Source organism: Equus asinus, chromosome 16 (genome assembly GCF_041296235.1).
Source record: "Equus asinus isolate D_3611 breed Donkey chromosome 16, EquAss-T2T_v2, whole genome shotgun sequence".
Classification (NCBI taxonomy): Eukaryota; Metazoa; Chordata; class Mammalia; order Perissodactyla; family Equidae; genus Equus; species Equus asinus.
Genome location: NC_091805.1, coordinates 32,021,106 through 32,045,746, shown reverse-complemented (window position 1 = coordinate 32,045,746; position 24,641 = coordinate 32,021,106). Strand labels below are relative to the sequence as shown.

At 37.9% G+C, this 24,641-nt stretch overlaps 1 protein-coding gene across 1 annotated transcript in view; it reads left to right on the top strand.

Annotated features, from left to right (window-relative positions):
• Positions 1–24,641, top strand: part of DPYD (dihydropyrimidine dehydrogenase) — a 768,359-nt gene that overhangs the window by 732,422 nt on the left and 11,296 nt on the right. The window contains exon 21 of the mRNA XM_044748877.2: positions 16,781–16,924. Within this exon, the coding sequence (XP_044604812.2) occupies positions 16,781–16,924 (144 nt within the window). The remainder of the gene's footprint in view (positions 1–16,780; positions 16,925–24,641) is intronic.

Genomic DNA, 24,641 nt, shown 5'->3' with positions numbered 1-24,641 from the left:
CAAAGTCCTTTTTTTACTTGTCCAACAAACTGGAGACAAAGTGCCTGCCAATGTTTTAATTTCTTTTTCATGTTCTGGTTAGGGAGTGAGAAGAATGCTTTCACTCCACAGTGTCATGAATATGATAATCTATGGAAATCATGGAAAGCAGGTACTTAAGTTAAGCATATACTGTACTATGGGAATCCCTGATGAATTCAAGTCTCTTCTGTTTAGAGAAGATGTTGTTGCCTGTGAAGTGACAGACTGCCAGATGTTCATGAAGTAGCACCGTAATGGGCTCAGATCTTATCCTCTTTCCCAACCCCCACAGATGACAGCATTTACTTTAGACTACAGAATGGCCTTGCCTTCATTCTTTAAGCACTAGTGTTTACATTTACTTTTCAACTATCAAATCTTCGTTTTCTTAATTTTACTTATTTAAGCATGTGGAGCATAAAATTATATAACTATGTGGGCAATCCTGACTTTATAGAATGTATAAAGTCTAAATGTGAAATAACCAATTCGCCATCATATAAAACATGCTTAATCCATGGACATCCCTTATAAACGCTGGAAAAATGGTTTATAGAGGGAGGGGGACTGTTTACTATAGCCTAATGTCAAGCACATTGCAAAATGTCCTAAAGCACATGTAAGTTAATAATAGAAAGAAAACTATAACACATTGGCAGAATTTATATAATAATAAGGATGTTGATGATAAAGACTAACATTTACTAAGGGCCTACTGTTTACAAGCTCTGGCTTTTTTGTATAATTTCTATAAATTATATAATCCTTACTATAACTCTATAATATGTTATTCTACTTTTAAGAATGAGGCAACTGAGATCTTATGAAGGTTAAGCAAAATTTGACCATGTCAGTAACCTAGTAAATAATGGAACTAGGATTGGAAGCCCAGCTAAATTCAAAGACTGTACTGTTTATCCTAAATATACTGCTCCCTAGTACATTCATTCATTCAAGAATAAATGGTGGGCCAGGCATTGGGAAACATCAGTGAACAAAATTGATGAACAATCTATTCTGGCAGCTCATACCTTCTAGAGAGGTTGGAGATACAAAATAAAGAAAGAAAGAAAAAGATGATTATTAAAAGGGAGATGTGCAGAGTTTGATTTGGAGGGCCTACTCTAAGTATGAAGGCCCTAGGGCTATAAGACCTTATAAGACTTTTTGAGAAGAGCAAGAAGACCAGTGTGGCTGCAGCGTAGTGAATTAAGAGGAGAATGGTAAAAAATAAAATTGAAGTGGTAGGCAGGAGCCAAATAAGCCTGCAGTCATTGTGAAGCTTTTAGATTTTATTGTATGTACAATGGGAAATCACTGGAGAATATTAAGTGGAAGAGTGACATGTTCTGATTTCTATTTAAGACAATTGTTCAGGCTACTATTTGGAAAATACATTATAGCAAGTCAAAAGTTGTAGTGGGCAGATCACTTAGGAGGCTACTGCAGTGTTCCATGTGAGAGACAATTGAGCCTTGAAGTAGAGCCATATCAATGGAGATGATGAGAAGTGGAGAGATTTGGGATGTGTGTTGGGGTTGGAGCCTAGAAGTTTTGCTAAAATATTGAATCTAGAGAGGAAGGTAAGGGAAAGAAAGGAATCCAGAATAACTATAGGGTTTTTAGTTGTGTGTCCTTCTGTTTGTGCTGTGTGGGGTACCACCTCAGCATGACCTGATGAGCAGTGCCATGTCCGTGCCCAGGATCTGAACTGGTGAAACCTTGGGCCCTGGAGCACACAAACTTAACCACTCGGCCACGGTCCAGCCCCTAACCTTAGGTTTTTGGCTTGAACAAATGGGTCAGCAGTCATTCCAGTAACTGAGATGGGGAAGATTGGAGAAGGAGCATATTTAGAGTGAAATAACAAAGGATCTACTTAAGATATGTTAAGTTGGAGATCCCTTTTCAAGATTTAAATAAATATGTTAATTAAGTTGCTGGATATAGCATTCTGGAACTCAGTATAAAAAATAAAACTGGAGCTGTAAACTTGAAAGCCTTAAATAATATTTAAGGCCATAGGACATGATTAAATCACTTAGAAAGAGTATGCCAACAGAGGAAAAACAGTGTCTAGGACTGAGCCTTGTATATTTTCTAAGTTATAGGTTTTACAGAGCAACGTTGACCCAGCAAAGGAGATACAGATGTGATGTAGAAGGAAAAGTAGAACAGTATTTTAAGGAGGGAGGGATCACCTAAGTTGAATGATATTGAGAAATAAAGTAAGATGAGCACAAAACTGTGGCCCTGTGGTTTATAAAATAAAGATTGTTGTTGACCCCATTACCAAAGCATTTCCATGGCTTGGAATGGAGGACAAATTCCTGAAAAGAGAATATTGAGGATTGAATGGGAGGTGAGGATGTGAGGATAGACACTATTAACAATGCTTAAAAGAAGTTTGAAGGGAAATAGATAAATGATACCTGGAAGTGGCTGTAGAGTCAAAGGAGTTGTTTGTTCTGTTTTGTGTATTTGTTTTTAGAGTGGTAGAGATTAAAGCATATTTGTATCCTAATGAAAATAATAAAAAAATGAGAGTGAATCATAGGATGACAGAGGTAAAAATTACAGAAGCAAATTCCTTCAGACGATCAGACATATGTGAGCTAGACTCTCAGTGGATCTTTTGAAGAACAAGGACACTTGCCACCGTGACAGAAGAAAAGATGAAGGTGATAAAACAGATGAGGTAGATTTATAAAATTCAGAATAGTAAAATTACTTCAATATTTCTAATGATAATGTGAGGCAACATCATCAATTGAGAATGAAAAGGAGTGGCATTTAGGATTTTAGGAGAAAGAAGAAAGTATGGAAATGTCCTTTTGTAGAATGAGAAAGCTAAAGAGTGACAGTGGTAACATAGCAAGTCTTCTTGGGCACAATTGAGTGCTAATCTGAGATTATAGTTATGAATCTGGAGGAGGCATATTCTCCAGCCATATTCAGTTTCTCAAGTATAAATATGGAACAACTGGATAATTGGGTTAAGTAAAGACTAAGATTTTGCATGGTGAGTATAACAAGGGGTTAGAGGTTGTCTGATAGGATTAGACCTTAAGCAAATGATCAGATAAATGTATATCCTTGAAAACTGTGAAAAATGTTATATATATTTGCAGAATTATTTGTTTATGTTAAATCCTATTACATTACAAACTATTACCATTACTGCCCAAGGGAGGTCATCTGCCCACCATGAGACATGCAAGGTGGTAGGAGAGAAAAGGTTTTATTACAGCTTGCTAGCAAGGGGTAAATGGCCAACTAATGTCCAAAAGAACTATCTTACAGAACAAAAACTACAGGCCAGTTGTACAGGCTAGTCTCTGAGTGGGGGAGGCAGCTGGTCTCCGGCTGGTGGCATCCATCTGATCTCTGGCCAGGGGAAAACAACTGGTCTTCGTTCCTGATAATCTTTTGTTTTACTGGATATGCATCAGAGACTGGAGCAATGCCCTGTAGCCAGGTCTTCCAGTTGTCAGTGATGATGGCTATCAGCAGAGACTCTCTGCCCAGGGGTCGTCACATTCCTAAGGAACTCAAAACAACAAAGTTATTGACTTATTGAAGCTGGGAGGGGCCATAAAATCTACAGAATGTGTATTTTTCCTGGAGGGTGCATATCCAGCTGGGTTAGGTAATCAGAGGTCATTCAAAGTTAATTTTTTCTACAATATGACTTCCCTTATGTCAACCTTGTATTGAGCCGGTATCATTACAAACTCTCTAAGGATAGGGATCATGCCTGTTTTGCCCTCAACTATGTCATCAGTGCCTAGAATATAGAATGAGGGTTCACAAGAACACATTTTCTTAGATCTTTCCTGGTATTTTCTTCTAACACACCAAAAACCTTATAGTATTTTTAGGTGAAGTAGCAGCCAAAGAACTCAAGAAAGACATGGCCAGTCACTGTAGAGGAGAAGGTGCTAAGTTTGGAGTTGGGAAACTTAGGTTTGAGTTTGCTGTGTCACTTACTATTATGTGACATTGGGCATTTTGTGCTTGCCATCTGTGGGCCTCAGGATTCATCAACAATATAATAATTCTGTTATTTTGAAAATTAAATGAGATAATATGCAAAAACAATTTCTAAAACCGTTAGTGCTATAACCATGTCATTGAGTTTTAGAGTTTGGTGCTAACGCCTCTTGGGACATGTGATGTTTAGCAACTGGCTGATGTCTGATGAAGCTCAGCAAATTATCTACAGATTATTCTACTCCAATCCTAATGGCTGATTTCTTTGACTGCTGTTCTCATTTTGTTGTATCGTTCAACATTAGGCTCACCCTTGTAGTAGACTATGGTAGCCAAGGGCAGGAGGGTGTAAAGACCAGCAACATGGATTATGTAGCCATATGGCTTTTGTAAAGCTGACAAAATCAAGTATATTATTCTTTCCCAGAAGCTGAATATTTGACCTAATGCAGTAATTGCCTAGATTCAGAATTGTTTAAAGTAAATTTTTAATAAAAATAATGGTTTTTATAATAACTATGGTCTCCAAATTATCTTGTTGTTAGATTTGGTTGTTATGAAGCAGGAGAGTGAAATAGTTGGTCATTGTTATTTTCATGATAGAAACTTTTAAGCAAAGAACCTAGAAAATACAAAGAAATTATTTGTATTGAGCTCTAAGCCATTGAATCTAAATTGATTGTTGGAACTATACTTTACAATACATTATTACTACAAATGCTCTTAGGCTGTAGGATATTATTACCATTCAAAGTAAATGTATTTGTCAGGGATTGGTTTATGTAATATTACGGACCAGACCAAATATTGTTTGTTCAGTCATTAAGCATTAGATGAATCCCACTCTTGCGAAGCATTGTGCATAGAAGGAACCTTTCTGAATATTTTATATGAAAAGTGTTCAATCAAACTAGATCAGTTGCTGTCATTATTAAGCTGTGTACCACATATGGTTAGCTGAAATTTCTTATCAATGTAGCTTTTTGTGGATTTTATTCCTTCATTCACAAAGTGTTAATTAAGGTAAAGAACTAAGGGGAATGATAAAACATGTTTAAGAAGTATCCTGTCCTCAAAATGTTTATTATCTACTCAGTAAGACAGAGAATGCGTAAATCATGGTAATGTGGTTTAGAAAATGAAGAAGAGACAGAGAGAAAACTCTGAATCTGTGGGGCAATGATTGGCTTCAGTAGGTTCAGAGATGAGTTTTATCTTAGGGAGGTTTGCTAGTGTTTCTGTATCTGCATGCAGGAGCTGTTGTTTATGGACTACTTTGCCACACATAAAAGATTCTTTTCTCATGTTAAATACTTCCTACTAGTATACTAATTAATTATCTTAGAAAATTCTTTCCTTTCCACTAAAAACTTGCACTTACTTTCATTTTCTCTCCAACATAAATCCCCTGCTTAGCATAGAAACCCTAAAAATTGACTTTCAAAATGATGATCATTTTTTCCAATATGTCCTGAACTGTAACTCCAAATAGGATTTTCGATTGGATCAAAATGTAATATTTTATGCCCTATGCCACTCTTACAGGTAAAAAGGCTTAAAGCAGTCATCCAGGTATTTCCATGTAGGAAAATATTAGGTATCGTATTGAATAAAGATGGAAAACATTGATTAATCTTCTACTCTTGCTCCAAATATAGCCTGAATCCTGTATGCTTTTTTCATATTTATAGCAGTCCTGTTTTCTTCATCACCCCATTTTTCTGTTTTCCTTCGCTTCTATCCCATTGTATGAAGTAATTTTTATTCCATCTTCCGTCATGGATTTTGCCCTTGACAGTCTATGCAATGTTTAGCCATGAAAGCAGTAGCATGTTGAAGGTGGATTTCAAAAGCAAATCATTACATCCAAGTCCTCCTGTGGCATTGGAAGGACCATAGCTCAGGATGTCTTTATGTGTAGCTAATATTTTATGACATTTTTACATTCAAAATACTCACTTCCTCTTTAGATTGTTGATTATATTGAGCATAAATCATATTTGTGCTCAATATAATAAAATAAAACTTTGGTTCTATACTGCTTTATAGTTTTCACAATAGTAAAAGCTGTATTTTAATAATCTACCAGTGTCTTCTTATTTCAAACAATTGTTGTGAGGAGGAAGTAGTCAGTGTGATCACTGTTATTTCTGTTTTACACAGATGAAAGCTCACAAAGGACAAGTGACTTGTCTTAGAGACCAAGTGCTTAGTCTCTGCATCCTAAGATGAGTGATCATTCTGTATGTTGCACTGCTTTTCTGTGTTTTCCTCCAACACTAAAACTCCCAGTATACACCAAATGCAACCACAATTTATATATATTTTAGTCTTACTTACTTGGCAATTTCATGCCTGTTATCACTTATATCCACTTCTAATATGTATGTGGTTGATTTTGTATAGGATGTGTCTCAGGTGAGTTTGTAACTAGACGTCAAACTTCATAAAAAGAATTACTGTGTATCTTAATTGTGATAATAGCTTTTATTTAAAAAATTTTTATTTCCCTTAATTATCTATACAGATTTCATTATTTGGCTGTACCTCCCACCAATAAAGCCTAAAACAGTTTATGAACTCATCTAACCTTGGGGGTTTGATAACTGTTCTCTATATTTATTCATATTTTGTGGCTTAAAGAGACTCAGAATGTTCTATAGTAAAATAGGAGGGAAAGAGTTATAATTTGCAACTCAATCCAATGTTTCATCCACAGACTATGTGATGCCATCTGGGCATAAACCCTGAGGATTTCTAACTGTGATTTTGAAAACAAAACAACCCATATCACTGGAAGGAATCTTATAAATTATTTGCTTCAACCCCCTCATTTTACAGATGAGAAAACTGAGACTCAGAGGGAGTCACTACTCTGCCATAGGTCGCAAAATGAGCTGATAGCAAAGCTAAGATCAGAGCATTGTCTCCTAACTCTCAAGTGAGTGCTGTTTCTAATAGACCATGCTACCTCCCCAGAAAGATGCCTCCCATGGGGCACTGCTTCTTGAGAATGAAGTATATTAAATTCACATTTGGCTGCTAATCATTTTCTCAGCAGCTCTATGGTATTTCATTAACTGCTGCATGTAACACTCTGACCTTTCACCTGTATTAACTTGAGCTCATTAAACTGGAGGCCAGTAATAAACAGGACTCAACTAATACAGATATTTTGCATGGTATGTATTCAGCATTTTTTTTAATGGTGTCGACTATGTGAAACATTTTTCCCTTCACAGTTTGTGGAATGAGAAAAACAGGGAGCATAGATTTCGAGGAATGGAGTATGTGTGTAGTTTGGCTCTTTATATCAATCAAAAGCATATTAAATGCTCATCTTACAGAAAGCTTTGTAAGGACTATAAAGAAGTATGAGTGACAGCATTGCACAGGGTCTGACATCTGGCAAACTGGGATTTGAATCCTGTTTCTGCCATTTATTAATGGTGAGAATTGAAACAAGTTCCTTAGCCTTTCTGCATCTCAGTTTTCTTATCTGAAAATGGGGCCAAAAAGACACCCACCTCATAGGGTTGCCACGAAGAACAGATCATGTACTCGTATGCTTTGCAAAGGGCCTGGTATGTAGCAGTGTTCAATAAAGGTACTGATTTTGTTGAAGATGATGATGATGATACAGTTCCTTCATAGAACTTACAATCACCTCTCACTACAGCTATTGTTGAGGAAGTTGATTTTCCCCATGTTTTCTTGCCCCACTTCATCGTCACTACAGAACACAAGCAAGGGTCCTCCAGAGTGCAAGGGAAGAAGAAATTCTCCTATTTCATAGCTCCCAGGTTCCCCACCAACATTATTTTATGCTCATTTTGACTAGGAAGTAACCGTCCTGCAGCTTGCAGCCTACGCAGGTGCCAGTTAACACAAGTTCCTATGAAATGTTGAAAGTGTTTGAGATTCTGACTGAGCAGGGGGTGGGGAGAGAGGAGAGGTCATCTGTAGAAAGATAAGCAGCAAAGAAGAAGAAACAGAGGTCTGTCAGAGAAGAGTCCTGTGTCAGAAAGAATGAAAGCGGAGTGGTTTCAGACAGGGTCACTGACAGAGTAGGGGTGTAGCAGTCAGCACACAGTGTGGAAGTGAAGGTCAATGTTGGACTCATGGGGTTGAGATGTGAAGTCAATATTGGTTCTCTGTTTCCCAGAGTACCATAAAATCTTTAAAAAATCTTCTAAGTCATCTATTTAGCTTTTCTGCTGCTACTGGAATCCCATCCCAACATTCTGGACCATTATCTTCTTTCTGCCACAAACCTCCTCCCACAACCCACCTTTCTTTCTGCCACCACAGGGATCTGATCACGTATTTTCAAATATCTAGTGTTTCCTTACACGCTAAAGAATAAAAATCCAAACTGCTTTGCCCAGAATTTAGAGCCCTCCAGAGATTTCCCAGCTTTATCCACTACTATTGCTCAGTCACTTACTATATTTTAGCCACATAAGAAGGAGTTCATACCATGTGATCCAGCTATTCCACTGCTTGGCATTTATCCAAAGAACATGAAAACACAAATGTGTAAAGATATATGCACCCCTATGTTCATTGCAGCATTATTCACAATAGCTAAGACTTGGAAGCAACCTAGGTGCCCATCTAGGGATGAATGAATAAAGAAAATGTAGTATATATACACAGTGGAATACTACTCAACCATAAAAAAGGATGAAATCCAGTCACTTGTGACAACATGGATGGACCTTGAGGGCATTATGCTAAGCGATATATGTCAAGGGGGAAAGTCAAATACCATGTGATCTCACTCAGAAATAAAATAGAAAAATGACAACAATCACATAGAGACCAAGATTGGATTGGTAGTTACCAGAGGAGAAGAGGGGAGGCAGGAGGGCAAAAGGGGTGCTTAGGCACATGTGCATGGTGATGGATTGTAATTAGTCATTGGGTGGTGAACATGATGTAATCTACACAGAAATCGAAATATAATGATGTACACCCCAAATTTATGTGATGTTATAAACCAATGTTACTGCAATAAGAGAAAAACATTGAAAAAGGAATGAGTTCATTCTGTAGTTTCTTTACTTTTCATTCCTTTGCTCATTCATTCCTTTATCTCTCTCTTGTCTTTCAGCACCACACACTATTTCTCCCTTTTACAATCTTTCATCACAGTTTAAATTCCTCCTTTACTAGAAAATCTTTCTTAATCTCCTAGTTGGAGTTAATTGCTCCTGGATTGAAGTTACATCAAACTGTTTGTGCATCTCTTCCTCTACTTATCCCGTTCTTCCTTACACTCACCTACATAACCCAGATGTCAGCTGAGATCACTGTGCCATCCTTTTGGAATCCCTGGAGATTATGTTCTCTAGTTCACTTCTGGCTGTAAATTCCTGCTCTCACTGAATTCTGAGTCTCCCTCAAATCTTCCCTCTTGTTGGTTTCTATTCTTTGAGTTATATGCCAACCCAACTAGGAAACTCACTGATTTTTTAGGAATTTCTCGGAAATTTCACTGATTTTCTTCCAAGTTTCTCTCCAAGGCATGTCAGTGTGTAGGAGACTTTATCAAAGTTTTAGGGGTCACGTAGGAGGATTTAGATTGTAGCAACACAAACAGCTTAAAATTGAATATTAACGCGTCCTCTTTATGAAAGTCCTCGTCCGGCCATCAAATCATCAGGCTCTGCTCTCTCTCTGTCCCTCCCTCTTCCTTCTCTTTTTGCTCTTTCCTCTTCCTTCTCCTTTCTTGTCTTTTCTCCCTCTGCTAAGGAACTCTTCTGCATTTCTAATACCTACTGATTTGGCCATCTCTTTGTTTTTGTTTCTCCTAAATCATGCCAGCAGGGCTTAATCTCTCAAGCTCCAAGCTAAAGGTATTGCTTTAAAATTTACAGCTTTAAACAATGAAGTTTGTTTCTTTAGAGAAACCTGATATGCTTGATTTAAATAATATTTCCATATGAAATAATAATTTTCTCATCTCACTTCTGTGGAATGAGTCAATCTTCCTCACAAGGCCTTAAGCTCCTTTTAGAAAGAACTACCTCCTAGTGGTCTTCATGGCCCCAGCACCTGCACAATGCTTGGCAAAAAGCAAGTCTTACCTCTTTCATCCTTTGCTGGCATTCCGTTAATGTTGGATTTTCTTCTCTTGATTGATGTTCTTCCTAACACGCATTCCAGTTTCTTCACCACAAAATGTGTTTGCTTCCCCTTCACAGAGTAAGCTCCTCACCCTCTTGTATCTTATTAGACACAGAGCAGAGGCTTAGCAGTCTGCTGGCTCCCCAGCGCCCCTTCCAAAGTGCCACCCTTCTCCCTCTTGTGTTTCTTCCACCTGGAGGATTTTCTTCCCCTTTCCTGACCCTCACACCTTATCTTCACTACTTGCCAACCTACCTTCCCCTTATCCTTCAGAACTTAGCTCCTATGTCACTTCCTCTAGAAGAGCTCTGACCCCTCAGCCTGGGTTAGGTACACACTGTCATTGCTCATCTAACATCTTGTGTCACCTTTGCCGTAGCCCTTGTCTCAGGGTACTGCAATTGTTATTAACTATAGACTCTTTAAAGTCACGGATTGTCTTTTACATATATATTTTGTATGGTACTTTATAAATGTTTTTTGAATTTATGAATCACAGCTATTGTGTAAGTATGATAATTTTTACATGATTTTTAATATTAAGGGAGCCTATTTATATGTTTTAATTTATTTCTTAAAGTAATCGTTTGGGATTGTCTCACATGTCAAACAAGTAGCAGGATTTTTTAAGTACATTCAATATATTCATTCTTTCATTTATTAAGTTTTTGATAACATATGATTACCTGTTGTGTGCTGGATCAAAAATTAACTCTCTAGTAGTTCAAGTGGGGGGATGGAGGCACAGGCTAACAGTGATAAGACAATGAAGTAAAAACAAAGACTAAAATGTGTCCAGTGTCCTTTGGAGCACTGTGAGGGGCTCCTAACAATGAGTAGGGAGGGGAGTCAGTAAAGGAGATTACTTAGATGCTATGATGACCGAGCTGAGACTAAAATGCCAAATGGGCATGTACCAGGTGAAAAAGACAGGGAGGGGGCATTCTGAGCAGAGGGGATGCATGAGCAAACATGGAAATACAGAGCATGGTACACAGTGCGATATAAGTAGTTAAGGCTTATGGGAAGAAATTGGCAGGCATGCACTTTACAAATATTATTCCATTTAATACTTATACCAACATCGTGAGTTACATACTGTCATTCTCATTTCATTGATAAGGAAAATTAGTAGCAGAACGGTTAAGTAATTGGCTCATAGTCACACAGCTAATGAGTGTAAAACTGTGATTTTAATGCAAATATGACTTTTATATCAGTACCCTAACCACTCTGCAAATGTTGGCTTTCTACTTCCACTATGAACTGTCATTGCTTTTGACTGACACAGACATCAGATTTTTTTTTTTTTTAAAGATTTTATTTTTTCCTTTTTCTCCCCAAAGCCCCCAGGTTGTGTATTCTTCGTTGTGGGTTCCTCTAGTTGTGGCATGTGGGACGCTGCCTCAGCGTGGTCTGACGAGCAGTGCCATGTCCGCGCCCAGGATTCGAACCGACGAAACACTGGGCCGCCTGCAGCGGAGCGCGTGAACTTAACCACTTGGCCACGGGGCCAGCCCCAGACATCAGATTTTTGATCAAAAGTCATATGCTTACATTTATCAGGTTAAACTAATAGTTTTATTTCGTTAACTTCATATATTTTGCATGTCTAACTCACTGTCCCAATTTGAACCATTGAGCACCACATAGTGTTAATGATGACATAATAAAGAGCTAGTCCTTCTTTCTCTGTCTTCTTATTGTTTTTCCCTGTCCAAATTTGATAATATCATGAAAAATTGCTTACTGTTCTATCAGTAATTAAGCATTACATACCAATTACTCATGGGAAAAATCTGAGTTTCTGAATCTAAACCATGCTAAAACAGATTTTGAAATAAAAATCAGGGTCAAATGTAAGTAATTGATTACTCCTATACTTGAGGAAAGAAGAAAAGTAACTGACTTCAGACAGAACAGAACAGAGACTTCTTCTCTGTATCTCCCATACTACCTTGCATCATGCTGGGTGCTCAGGGATTAAAATTAGGGTGTGTTAGGAACAGACTCAAAGAAGCCATGCTCCTAGCCCTTGTGCTCCCGCATTTTCTATTTCAGATATCCCAAAAGTACTCCACTGCCATCTTGAGTTTTGTTAAAGATCGATTCTTTGAAGGTTTATTCTCTTTAGTTTTCTCTCCAATTGTTGGTCCCTCCAATTGTTGAGATCAAACAGTTTTCCGAGGAGTTTGGTTTATCATGCCCGTGGATAACTGCAATAACCAAGTATACTTGATCAATAATTCAGTCTGACACTAGCCCTGAATGAATGACAAGACATACTTATAAAATGAATAAGAATGATAATTGCACATGTATGGAAATTATTTAACCTATAATGTACTACAGGACACTTCCTGGCCCAGAGTAGGCTTTTGATATTGTATTTGTTGAATAAATGGCAAGAGATAAATGGTGTAACTAACTCATATGTGAACATGTTTTTTAAATAAAAAAGTCAGTTCTTAGTTGTGAAACATATATTCTTTCCATCTAATTTATTCCTCAGTCTGTCAGTGTATACACACACTCACACGCACACCGATATATATATACACTCATATATATATAAATCCATATGTATATGGATTTATTTATACTGAGTGCAATTTATACTGAGTTCAATATATGTGCAATATATATATATCACACTCAGTATAAACGTGAAATCCTTTTATCTTTTAACTTATTACCATTTGGATATCAAAGTAATTACTTTTCTTGCTGTTATTGTTGCCAATTAGATAAGAGAGTATGATTAGGAAAATAGAGTTGATCCATTACAGCACTATAGACCAGTGCTATTAGCCAACTTGGTGCCGTTCTCATAAAAATTATACAATTTAAACTGGAAGATACCAGTGCCTGCTTCTATTAGAAACAAGAACCTTTTCTACTTCATAATATGCTCAATTACCTTTAGATTGATCTATGAATAAATTGCAATCCAAACAGACTTCTTTACCTTAAAGCCTTGCTGGCTTAAGGTATCATTGTTGATTTATTATGTTGTCACTTTTCTATCGGCAATATAATGCTTGTTATATCTGGATAGAGACAGTTTTAGTGTGAGACACTGTTATCTTTAAATGAGTAGGATTTAGCCTTTCTGATGAGAACAAATTCATCAATGATGAATCCCTGGAGAAACTGTTGAAACAAAAATCACACCATTTCTGAGCTTTGTGCAGTTCATCAGTTACAAAGCAGCTTTTGATTGTCCTAAAGAACTTTTCCCTTTGTTTAAGAAATATAGCATGACGCTCAACACCTCTCACTTTGAGTTACCACAGGCTACAACTTTTTCTGTGAGAAAATAATGAATAAAGAGGAAAAGCTCCTGCTGCTGGCTCTGTCGGGCCCTGCTGCTTCTCCTCCTGCAATAGGAAATCAATTAACTATATGTTCAGGCAGAGGTTTGAGCTAAATGCTTTATTAATCATCACTGATGGCAACGTACACAGTGGCCAAATAGTCATTCATCCCCACTCTTTCTTAGTTTTGGTTTGTTTTTTGTTGTTGTTGTTTTGGCAAGATCAGAATGCAAATATATGCCTAAATGTAGTATATGTCAAGGTGATCCTCTGGTGCAAGAGAGAATTGATCTTTTACATTTTCAGAAAACTTAATTTTTAAAAGGTTCAGTATTCAAATATCTTAGGGGCATTTTCATACATCGCATAATTTTTTTTTTAAAAGCACTGAACTTTCTTGCTAATTCTGCATTATACTAACGCAGAAAACAAAATGTCTATAGCAGCCTTGAAGTTTTGGAAGCTGATACTTGATGTCAGCCTCGGGGATCTCCATCTGGCAGTGAGAAAACACACACAAAGGACCCCCTCTGATTTGGAGATGCCCGGTGGAAGGCTGAGGGGGCAGTCACTAATATTTTGTGCGGGTGTGCTTTCAGTTTAAAGAAAAAATTTGGCAACAGTTTTCCTTCTTTTCCATTGGTTCTTCTAACCAACACACAAAGAATTCTACAGGAATCTTTAGGCTAAATAGAGAACCTCTCCTTAGGAGTAGTTATAAAAAATAAGCATATTAGAATCATGGTGCTGGTCGCCATGGAAAGCCTGCATAATTTAAATATGACAAATGTGGTCAACCACTGCAAAAAATTGCAGAAAACAGGGGGCTGGCCCTGTGGCCGAGTGGTTAAGTTCACGCGCTCCGCTGCAGGCGGCCCAGTGTTTCGTTGGTTCGAATCCTGGGCGCGGACATGGCACTGCTCATCAAACCACGCTGAGGCAGCGTCCCACATGCCACAACTAGAAGGACTCACAACTAAGGATATGCAACTATGTACCTGGGGGCTTTGGGGAGAAAAAAAAAAGGAAAAAAATAAAATCTTTAAAAAAAAAAAATTGCAGAAAACATCAGGCTGTTGTAAACATCTAAACATGTAAACCTGTAGAGTAAACAGCTACTCAGGCTGTATCCTACTCACTTATTATCATTATTATTATTATTATTATTCCCAGAGTTGGAAAAATTTGAAACCATCACAGTTTAAATTTAACTGCTTTATTTCTCTCCCTTTGGATAAAGAGTATTCTAAATGGGGGGAAAAATCTCCTCTGGTCTATGTTTTAAAAAAGTTAGATGAAAAAGTTCCAAGAATGATTCCTTTTGAATAACCTTAGGAGAACCTTAGGTGGAGTTAGACAGTGTTGAATAAGGTAAGCCCCAATCAGGGAATCAGGGTCATGGTTCCGATTTTCATAGAGCTTGCCACCATAAAAGATCTTCTAGAACCAGGTCATGTGATTCAACCTTGACGATTCTTGACAATCTTCAAGAATGTAAGATTAGGATTTAGATGCCCTTGATGTGTAAGAGAAGTGTGGAGAGAGTGATATTCTGACAAGATTCTTATCGTGTGGACACCCGTTCACCACCTTATGAGGTGTTATCAGGACCCCAGGGACATTTCTTTGGCCTGAAGCATAATCCCTAGCACCTCATCTGCCCCAGGAAAAAGTCATTTCATAAGAGGACACTTCAAACAAGCATTATCTTTTCTACATTAAAGGGGCCCACATGGGTGATAAGTACTGAGGATTTGTTTTATACTCTTATTTATTTTATGGTTTTTCACAAGACAGCAACACTTACTTTATGGTAAAATAGATACAGTATATTCTCTCCCTCCATTATACCATTCCATATAACTGAAATCATTAAATATTATAATTTAGGAAAGTGTTAAGGTGTAGAGATGAAGTATATAGTTCTAGTTTAATTGTCTATAAATTAATTTGGCATTCATAACATTGTTTCCATTTGCTTGACTTGTTGACGTAATTACAGTAAATTGATAATGGAAGCAGTAATCTTAGATATTCCACATAAACATACTCTGCTAATATAAATTTTCACTTGCAGTTTGGCTGAATTGGAAGATGGTTTATGTTTAGTTTCTCGACCCTACTGACATCTCTAAAGAACCAGAGAACTCGTTTTCCTGCGGCATTCTGCAGCCTGGCAAGTGGAGGCCAGTGTTCTGAAACAAGTGTGATTTTTCACCCAAGTGCTTGCTAGGTCAGAGATCAGGGTGACCCCGGACTGCTGTAGTTTTCCAAGCCTCCATCAGCTAGATAAATGGGCTTTATCCTGCCTGGAGTGCGGGGGGATGTTTTTGCAGTCTTAGAAAAGAGACCAAGCAATTCCAGGTTAGAGGAGGACACAGAACAGTTGGAATTCAGTGGTGTCTGTCCCCAGCAGCATGTGTCAGTAAAAGTGAAGATCAAAGCTTCCAGAAGAGGAGAAGGGCAAAGTGAAGAGGAAATAATTGTGGTATAATGAATAGTATGAGGGCATATTCATGTTAACTTGAAACCACTTACCATTTTTCCATGACACCCAGGTATCTTTCTAAATGAACTTTATAAAGTACAATTGAATAACCTTGAAATTTAAAGCTCCATGATGTGATTTTTAATACTGATGGAGTTTGCTTAAGCACTGAGATATTTCCTCTGCTTTTCATTTCTATTTTTGCCTTTTCCATGCAAAATAAAATTTATTTTCTGTACAGAGAAATCAATATTTTTACCATTTTGTTTTTCAGCTATTCCAGTAAATTGCAATCAACATTAGTTACAATCTTTAAAGAGATGTAGTAGGAATTTGAACACAATAAAATAGAGATACAGATTAGAACTTTGGCAAAGTACCTTTGCTATTGACAAAAGCATTTATCAGGGACTATGGCTGTGTCTATATTGTGCTAAAAACTTGATGAAGAGGAAAAAAATCATCAATAGGATTCACTTTCTGTCTATATGAACCAAACAAATGGTCTAACTAATAGTTATTGTTTTAAGTGAATGGATTTGGTTTACCATAGTGAACTTTATTCCATATAGAAATGTATTTTAATTAACATTTGTATATCTAATACATACATATTTGGTAAAGGTATTTTTGTGTTCTTTTTAATAATTAGTGCAATCTGATACCGGGAAGACTAGTGATCCAAGAATGAATGAAGACCTGCTTACAGTATACAGGAAACAATCTCAAAACACACATTTGTTTGCTAATAATATTTAGATGTTTATATCCTCACATGTTTCTCTTCTCTGAGCTAACATGCTTTCTTATTTGTGTATTTTCCTTTTAGAAACTGCCAAGTTTTGGACCTTATCTTGAGAAGCGCAAGAAAATCATAGCAGAGAACAAGATTAGACAGAAAGGACAGAATGCAGCTTTTCCACCACTCGAGAGAAACCCTTTTATCCCCAAAAAGCCTATTCCTGCCATCAAGGTAAAAATTAAGCCATATATATAAATATGTATATTTTATTGTTCAAATATACAATATAGTTGGTGTTTATTCTCTGTTTAAATGTATCACTGATATTGTTTTAAAAATATACCAAAAGTTTTAAAAATTCTTTCTATGGTGATAGGATAGTCTCTTTTATTTGTATATTTTATGCTTTTTAGGACACTGTCAAGTATATGTTTCATGGAAATTTTTGTATGTATTAAATGGGCCAGGAAATATTAAGGTGAATTCTTTGTATTTTCATAGTCATTTTAAAATTATTTTAATCCACAATTAAATCCAAGAGATATATTAGCCATACAGTGCAACTAAATGATCAATATCAACATGATACCTTACATTTTAGACAAACTTTCTCTGGTTCAGCCTCTAGAAGGCCTGTAAAATTTGGGTCACAGGAGATTATTTTCTGGATAATAGCAAAAATTATCATTAAGATGGAATTGTGTGTGTTATATTTCTTTTTTTTTTCCTTGAACTTTTTATTTTGAGAGAGATGTCGATTCTCACACAGTTGTAAGAAATAATACAGAGAGGTCTTATGTACCCTTTACCCGGTCTCCTCAGTGGTAGCATGTTGCAAAACCATGATACAATGTCACAACCAGGATAATGACACAGACCTAATCCACTGATCTTACTCAGATTTCTCCAGTTTTACTTCTCCTCATTTGTATGTGTGTGCACGCCTGCACGTGTGTTTGTTTAGTTCTGTGTAATTTCACCACATGTGTAGGTTCCGCCACCACAGTCAAGATGCAGAGTTCCACCACCACAGGGATCCCTCAGGTTGCCCTTTTCTAGCCACAACTGCTTGCCTCCTGCCCACCTCCCCCAAGATGGATTTGTATTAAAGCAATCATCATGAAAAAAAAAAGGGAGTGTTACAGGTTCACGTTCTCTCTGAAAATCCCCATCACTAGTGTCAGTTGCAGTTACTGAAACTTATTCTTCTCTATTTAGTGACAATACTCCCACATCTCCATGTTCTGTTTGAAGCATCAGCTGAACAGCTTGCTCTTAGGAGCTCTCAAGTGGACCTCCCTGAAATTCATCTTTAGTAGTCAAGTAGGAACTGGAACCTTTAAAAATCCTCTCTACCTGTAAGACAAAAAGAAAAAAAATCTGTCCTATGCTAAAAACAGTGGAGTTTAGACTTGATGTTGCAAAATTTACGTGATTCAGAGTTCTGAAAGGAAATATAGAAGTGCCTGAGCATGAATTCTACCAGCACTTCAATGCCATAATTCCAAATAAAGGGAACACTTGGGACTTTTAACAGCGTAATGGCCCCAAATCGTCTCTTGTGCTATGTCCTTTAAATTGTTTGTGTTCTAGTAAAAGGATGAACTGGACACTGATGGTAAAGAGGAAGCCAGATCCTTCAGGTCTTTATAAGCCCCACCCCCCATGTTTGGCTATGATTATTATATGATTTGGGGTTAAGTAGGAATTGTCCCAGCTCTCTCTTCTGAATTAATTTGAATTAAATGTAAGATCTCTCTCTTTTCCTTGTGTATAAAAATTTCAAAAGAAAGATATTTATACTTGAAATAAAAGAAGTGCAAGGTGATTATAAAAGCGTTTTGACCTTTTCTAGTCTTCTGTTCCCTCAGGGAGTGTTTTGATAACCTAGAAGCAAAACAAAAACAACAAATGAAAAACCTACTGTAGTTGAATTAAAGCTGATGGATCACTAATACAAATAAAATATCAAACTCAGCAGAATTAAATAAACCAAAGAAATGTGGAGTCAGGAAAGTAAGTAAACATTTTTGAAGAGGAGAGATGAGGAGTCTTATTAAAAATAGTACAGGTTCGGGGCCAGCCCAGTGGCATAGTAGTTAAGTTCTCGCACTCCGCTTTGGCGGCCGGGGGGTCACAAGTTCAGATCCTGGATGTGGACCTCGCACCCCTTGTCAAGCCACGCTGTGGCAGCAGCCCACATAAAGTAGAGGAAGATTGGCGCAGATGTTAGGTCAGCAATAATCTTCCTCAAGCAAAAATAGGAAGATTGGCAACAGATGTTAGCTCAGGGCCAATCTTCATCACAAAAAAAAAAAAATAGTACAGGTTTACATTCCCCTCCTGTGTTGTCTCATTTTAGAAGTTATCCAAATTGAAGTATCCCTGGTGTCACATTGCCTCAAAACATTGTAGATACCGTTTTCCAAGCACCTAAGACCATAACGGTGCCAACATATTAAGGGGCTGCTATGGTAGATTTTTCTCAGCGTCCAGTGGATTTTCCACTACCTGGGCCCTCTCCCCAGGTGTCCATAGTCATTCTACCTATTGTCATTTCTAGGAAGATAGTGTGCCCTGTCAGAAAGCATAATGGTAGCTGATAACGGTGGGGGTGGGGTGTTCTTTCTGGGGGGGGCACATTTTCACTATAAGCATAATGGTAGCTGATAACGGTGGGGGTGGGGTGTTCTTTCTGGGGGGGGCACATTTTCGCTATAAGCATAATGGTAGCTGATAACGGTGGGGGTGGGGTGTTCTTTCTGGGGGGGGACATTTTCACTATAAGTTCAACTCTCTCTTTGGAAAGTGAGGAATTACATTTGTGATAAAGATGACTGCTCGCTTCATCTTGCTTTCTATAAGGCTTTCTACAGAGTGGGGGACAGCATATGTTTTAGAGGAAGAAGGAAGATACAGAGATCTGTTCCTGTCCGCAGAGATATCCATGGGTCCATCTTGACTTCAGATGACTCTTGATCTCTAGAGACATGATGTTATCGAAAGTGAACTCTGTGTGTGTGTGTGTGTGTGTGTATGATATTGTATTTTTAATTAGAGCAGTTGTCCTTTAATAAATCCATTTTCACTCACATTCCAGTGTGACTTTCCAGAGCAGGATAGAAAGTTTATCTCCTGGAAGTGCTCCTGGAAGTATGTAGCAACCAATAGCTCTAATGTGTTATACTGTTCTAAGTGCTATACGTGTTTTATCTCATTTAATCTTTACAATACCTGGGATAGGTACTATCTTTATGTTCATTTTACAGATGAGAAAATCGAGGAACAAAGAGAGATTAAATAATTTGATCAAGTCATGTAGTAAACAGTGGTAGAGCGGAGGATGGAGGTGAAATTGAGTATTGCTGGCTCAGAAGTTTCAAAAGATAGACTTATAATAGGGACTAGAAAGGTCTGCATCCATTCTAGAAAATATATGGAATATACCTAGAAACAGCTCATGCAAGGTGAAGATGTCAACATGGAATAATGAAACATTTACTAAGGGAATTACAACACATGGGTTTTGTCACAGTTGTACTACTCGTCACTTGATTTGGGGCAAATATCTCATAAGAGACTTATAAAATGAGACTACTGAACAAAGAAGTCTCTTTTCCTTGCACCTTTCCTTCTTTCTGTCCTCAGTCAGCTAATCGGTGTGGTGGAGGTAACAAAGGTGTCTGCCTCACTGGGTTATAAATTAAGTAGTGTGTGAAGTGCTTTTAGCCTGCACCAAATATGTCTAAATAATGGTATGTACTATTAGTTATTATTTTTAGGAATGGATAGGTTGAAGGAGATGACAGGTTAAGGCGACTCTCCATTTCTGTTCTGTCCAACAAAATGAACTGAAGAACGAAAGTAAGGACACTTAAAGCTCTGGACGCCAACTAAGTTGGAAGGTTTGAAGAAGCCCATATATTTTCCAGGAAATCTTTATTGCATACCTACCATGAGATAAGCAATGTGCTAGGAATTGGGCATCTATAGTACAACAAATAAAACAGACAAACCTCTGTCCTCATGAAGCATACAGATTAGAGAAAGACTCCCACAATAATATAAAATTATATTTGTGATACAAACTAGGGAAAATACAGGATGTATGAAGTCTCTTTCATAGAAAGACCTCATTTAGATTGAAGGGTCTAGGAAGGCCTCTCTGAGCAAGTGACATTTAAGAGTCCTTTAGACCAGGTAGAGATTAGAAGAATAAGGGGAAAAAAGAATGTTCCCCCATAATGTGGTCCTAGATCTGGTGAGTGGTCATGGTTGTGGAAACAGGCAGAAATTGATGAAGTCTTGTCAATTCTCCTCTAAAACTTAGTGATTCTCACTATATATTGAGAGATAAGGGATAGTGAGGAGTTGAAAATAAGGACCCTAAGATTAGACTTTTGCTAGTTCCACTAATTGAGATAAAGAAAAATAAAAGATAATGAATCAGGATTCTGTTTTTAGTGTTTTTAAGTTTGATGAGGTTTTTTTGATGTGGGATGGAAAATTTAGATTTGAGCATATTGAAATAAATGAACTTAAGTGAATATGGACCTGTGCTGGAAGATACACACAAAAAAAGAACTGACATGTTGACTGCCTACTGTGTGCCAGGCACAAGATAGGAACTTCGCATATATTTTCTTATTTCTTACTTAACCTAATACCCTAAGAGGGAGAAGGAAGTTCTAGGGAAGCAAATGAGAAGAAGTGAGCCAAGAAATAGGAGAAAAATGTGAGGGAAACCAAAAAGGGAGGAAGTCTTAAGAATGAGGAAGTGGTCCACAGGTCAGAAAACGCTGCTCATCTTAGCTGCAATACCTCGTATTGTTTCATTTTATCTTTCACATGGAACCACTGTGATTCCAACCTACAAGTGGTGACAGTTGTCGTATTCACGCATATGTCCATTTGGTCATTCATTCAACAATTATTAATGTACACCCTCCCATGTTCCAGCACTGATAAAGTCATTAGCAATTCAATAGTGAACAAAATAAAAGCCCAGGTCACATGGCGCCTACGTTTTAGTATGGAGAAACAAACAAACAAATAAACAAGTGAATACTTAGGAAGTCAGATGGGCACAGTGGTGTGGAGAAAATACAGCAGCATTAGGAGAATAGGAACTGCTAGAGAGGTTGGTCAGGCGATGCCTACCTGAATAAATGGCATTTGAGTAAACACTTTAAAGAGTGAGTGAACCATGTGGATAGATATCTGCGGGGGAGAACCCTCCCTTCAGAAGTGTGAAGACCTGAAATAGGAAAGTCCTTGTCAGGAAACCACTGAGGTTTTTAAAGGGAAGAATGACGTGATCTGCCTTAATTTTGCAAAGGATGCTTCTGACTGCAGTGTTGATACAAGATCCTAGATGGCCACGGGCAGGGCAGAGAGACCACTTAGAAGGCTGTTGATACACACCAGGCGAGAGATGGGCAGAAGGCAGAAGAAATACTAGTAATGGCAGAAGGCCTCAACTCCATTGTTTTAAATGAAATGATGTGTGTGAAAGTATTACACACAGCCTAGTTCTATTCAAATGTAAGGAGCCGTGGTTACTGTCATTTTCATTTCAGTCCCCTGCCCCTTTGCCCATTATTTCAGACTCCAGCTGGATGATGTCACTGTGCGGTTGTTCAGTCCCCATTGAAATTAACAGCCACATTCCCTTTAAGAGTCGTTTTCTCTCTGCTTGTGAATCAGACGCTGCTTCTCGTGCTGTTATTGTTCTATTCTACCACACGTACCCAGGCATGCTATGTACTTCCCTCTGCTGCTTCATCATGACTTTTGTGTTTTCCCTACAGTATTTCTTCTCTTCTTGACATCCCATTTTTCCTTTTCCCTTTCTCCTGGAGGGTCTGGGTTATCTGTTTTCGTGCTTAATATTTTCTCTGTCCACCCATCTGTTTATTTCAGCTCGTTTCTTCCCTCCTCTCTGCTGGCCTCTTTATAGATTCCTCTGTTCAATAGTTTAAACTCCATGACACTGCTTTGTTTATCCTCTCAGCCAGCACAGTACATTATTCCCCATCTGCTATTGAAAGAGCCCTGGTGCCCCACAAAGTTAACTAAGCCCCTCTTGTCTGAGCAAGTTTTTCAGTGATGCATTCAAGTTTCTAATCTGCCCTCCTCTTCCCTGGTTATGAGTGTGACAATATTATTTCTAAGCAAGCCATGCTCAATAGATCTCATCTTTTGTTCTTTTTTTCCTTTCAAGTGCTTCAGAAAGATTTAATAGTCTGTTGCTTCAGAGGTAGGCAGTTTAAATATCAGTCAATCAGACAGTATTTATTGAGTTTGTGCTATGTGACCAGTGGTGTGCTAAGGATTGGTCTTTGTCCAAAGACATATATAAGGCCCGGTCCAAGGCTCGGGGATTCTCCCAGTCTTGCAGAGGTGGAGCACTTCCATATATTTATTACGTCCTCACTACAATCTAGGAACTGTGCTAGAAACTAGGAATCCAACAGGAATTTTAAAAAGAAAGAAATCTATCCTTATGGAGCTCATAGGCTAACAAGGGAGAAAGACATGTTAAAAATTATTTCCAGTTCAATCAAATATGTACAAAATACTCTGGGAACACAGAGGAGTGAAAGGGATTAGTTCTGCCTCGGGTAATTGTGGAAAGCTTCACAGAGATGGTGATATTTAACATGGAGTTTAATAAATTAGTGTTAATTAAGCAGAGAATTAATAATAAAAGCTAATATTTATTGAGTACTTAGGAGGTTTCAGGCACAGTTCTGTATGCTTGTGAATTAACTCATTTAATCCTCACAATAATCCTATCAGGTACCTGTATTTTCACTACTTTACTGATTATGTAAATGACAAACAGAGAGGTTAAATAACTTGCCCAAGGCCGCACAGCTTGGAAGGTATCAAAGTCAAGATTTGATTCCAAAGTCTGGCTCTAGAACTTGGGCCCTTAAGCACTATTGTCTGCTGTCTCTCACAAAAGAAAAAAAAGGGAAGGTGGCATTTCAAGCAAATTGGTATGTTTGCAAAGCATAGTGTTCACACATACTTGGAATGACATGGGACCTTAAATCCAACACGCAACCACTGGATCAACCAGGTCATAGCGTCAAAGTGGAAAACTCATTCTTTTGTTCAATCGGAATTCATAGAAAGAACAGGACTGAAAGGCAATAATGAGGAAAATAATCCAGTTTTCTTGATCAGTCGTAAGACATGATATGAAAGGGCAAGAGGATGTACTGATTAAACTGCTAAGAATTTCAGCCAGTGCATCAAGAGTGGTTATTCCCAGTGTTACACTGTGACTAGGGGGTCCTTGAGAACCAGAAGTCTTTGCTGGCCAGCTTGTTATCTGCTTCTTGCCTTCTTGGAAACTAACAAATGGCCTTAGAGGCTCTCGATCCTACACCAGGGAATGGTCTGGTGCCCTGGGGACAGCCTGGCATCCAGTTGATTTCCTCTTTATCAACCCCACATCTTGATTTCCATTTCATAATGACACAGCATTTACCATACATATATTGCCATATTATGGAGCTGCCGATTATGTGGAGGAAATAGACAGAAAAGGACTCTGGGGAAGAAGAAGGTAATTAAAAGCAGTGCCGGAAGGCTGAAGGGGAAGAATGAGCTAAAATAAGAAAAAGAGAGCTGGCTTCCTGCAATAGGTGTAAAGGTCTCCTTATAAAAGAAGAACCAGGTAGGACCTTCTGAAGAAGCTCTTCACACTTTCTACAGGTTCACCTGTGCTAGAGAAAAGAAACCGAATAGGAGGCTGATTTGTCTTCTCACCGAGGAGAACCGAAGTGACAGTGTGCACATTTGGCCCAGCTAAATGAGAAACGTGCTTTATTCCCAGGCAGCATATACCAGAGACTTGAGAGTCTGCCAAGACTTATAAAGTCCCCGGAATGCTTCCCACTTCTGTTGATATATATGAGAATGAATTCTCATTCTC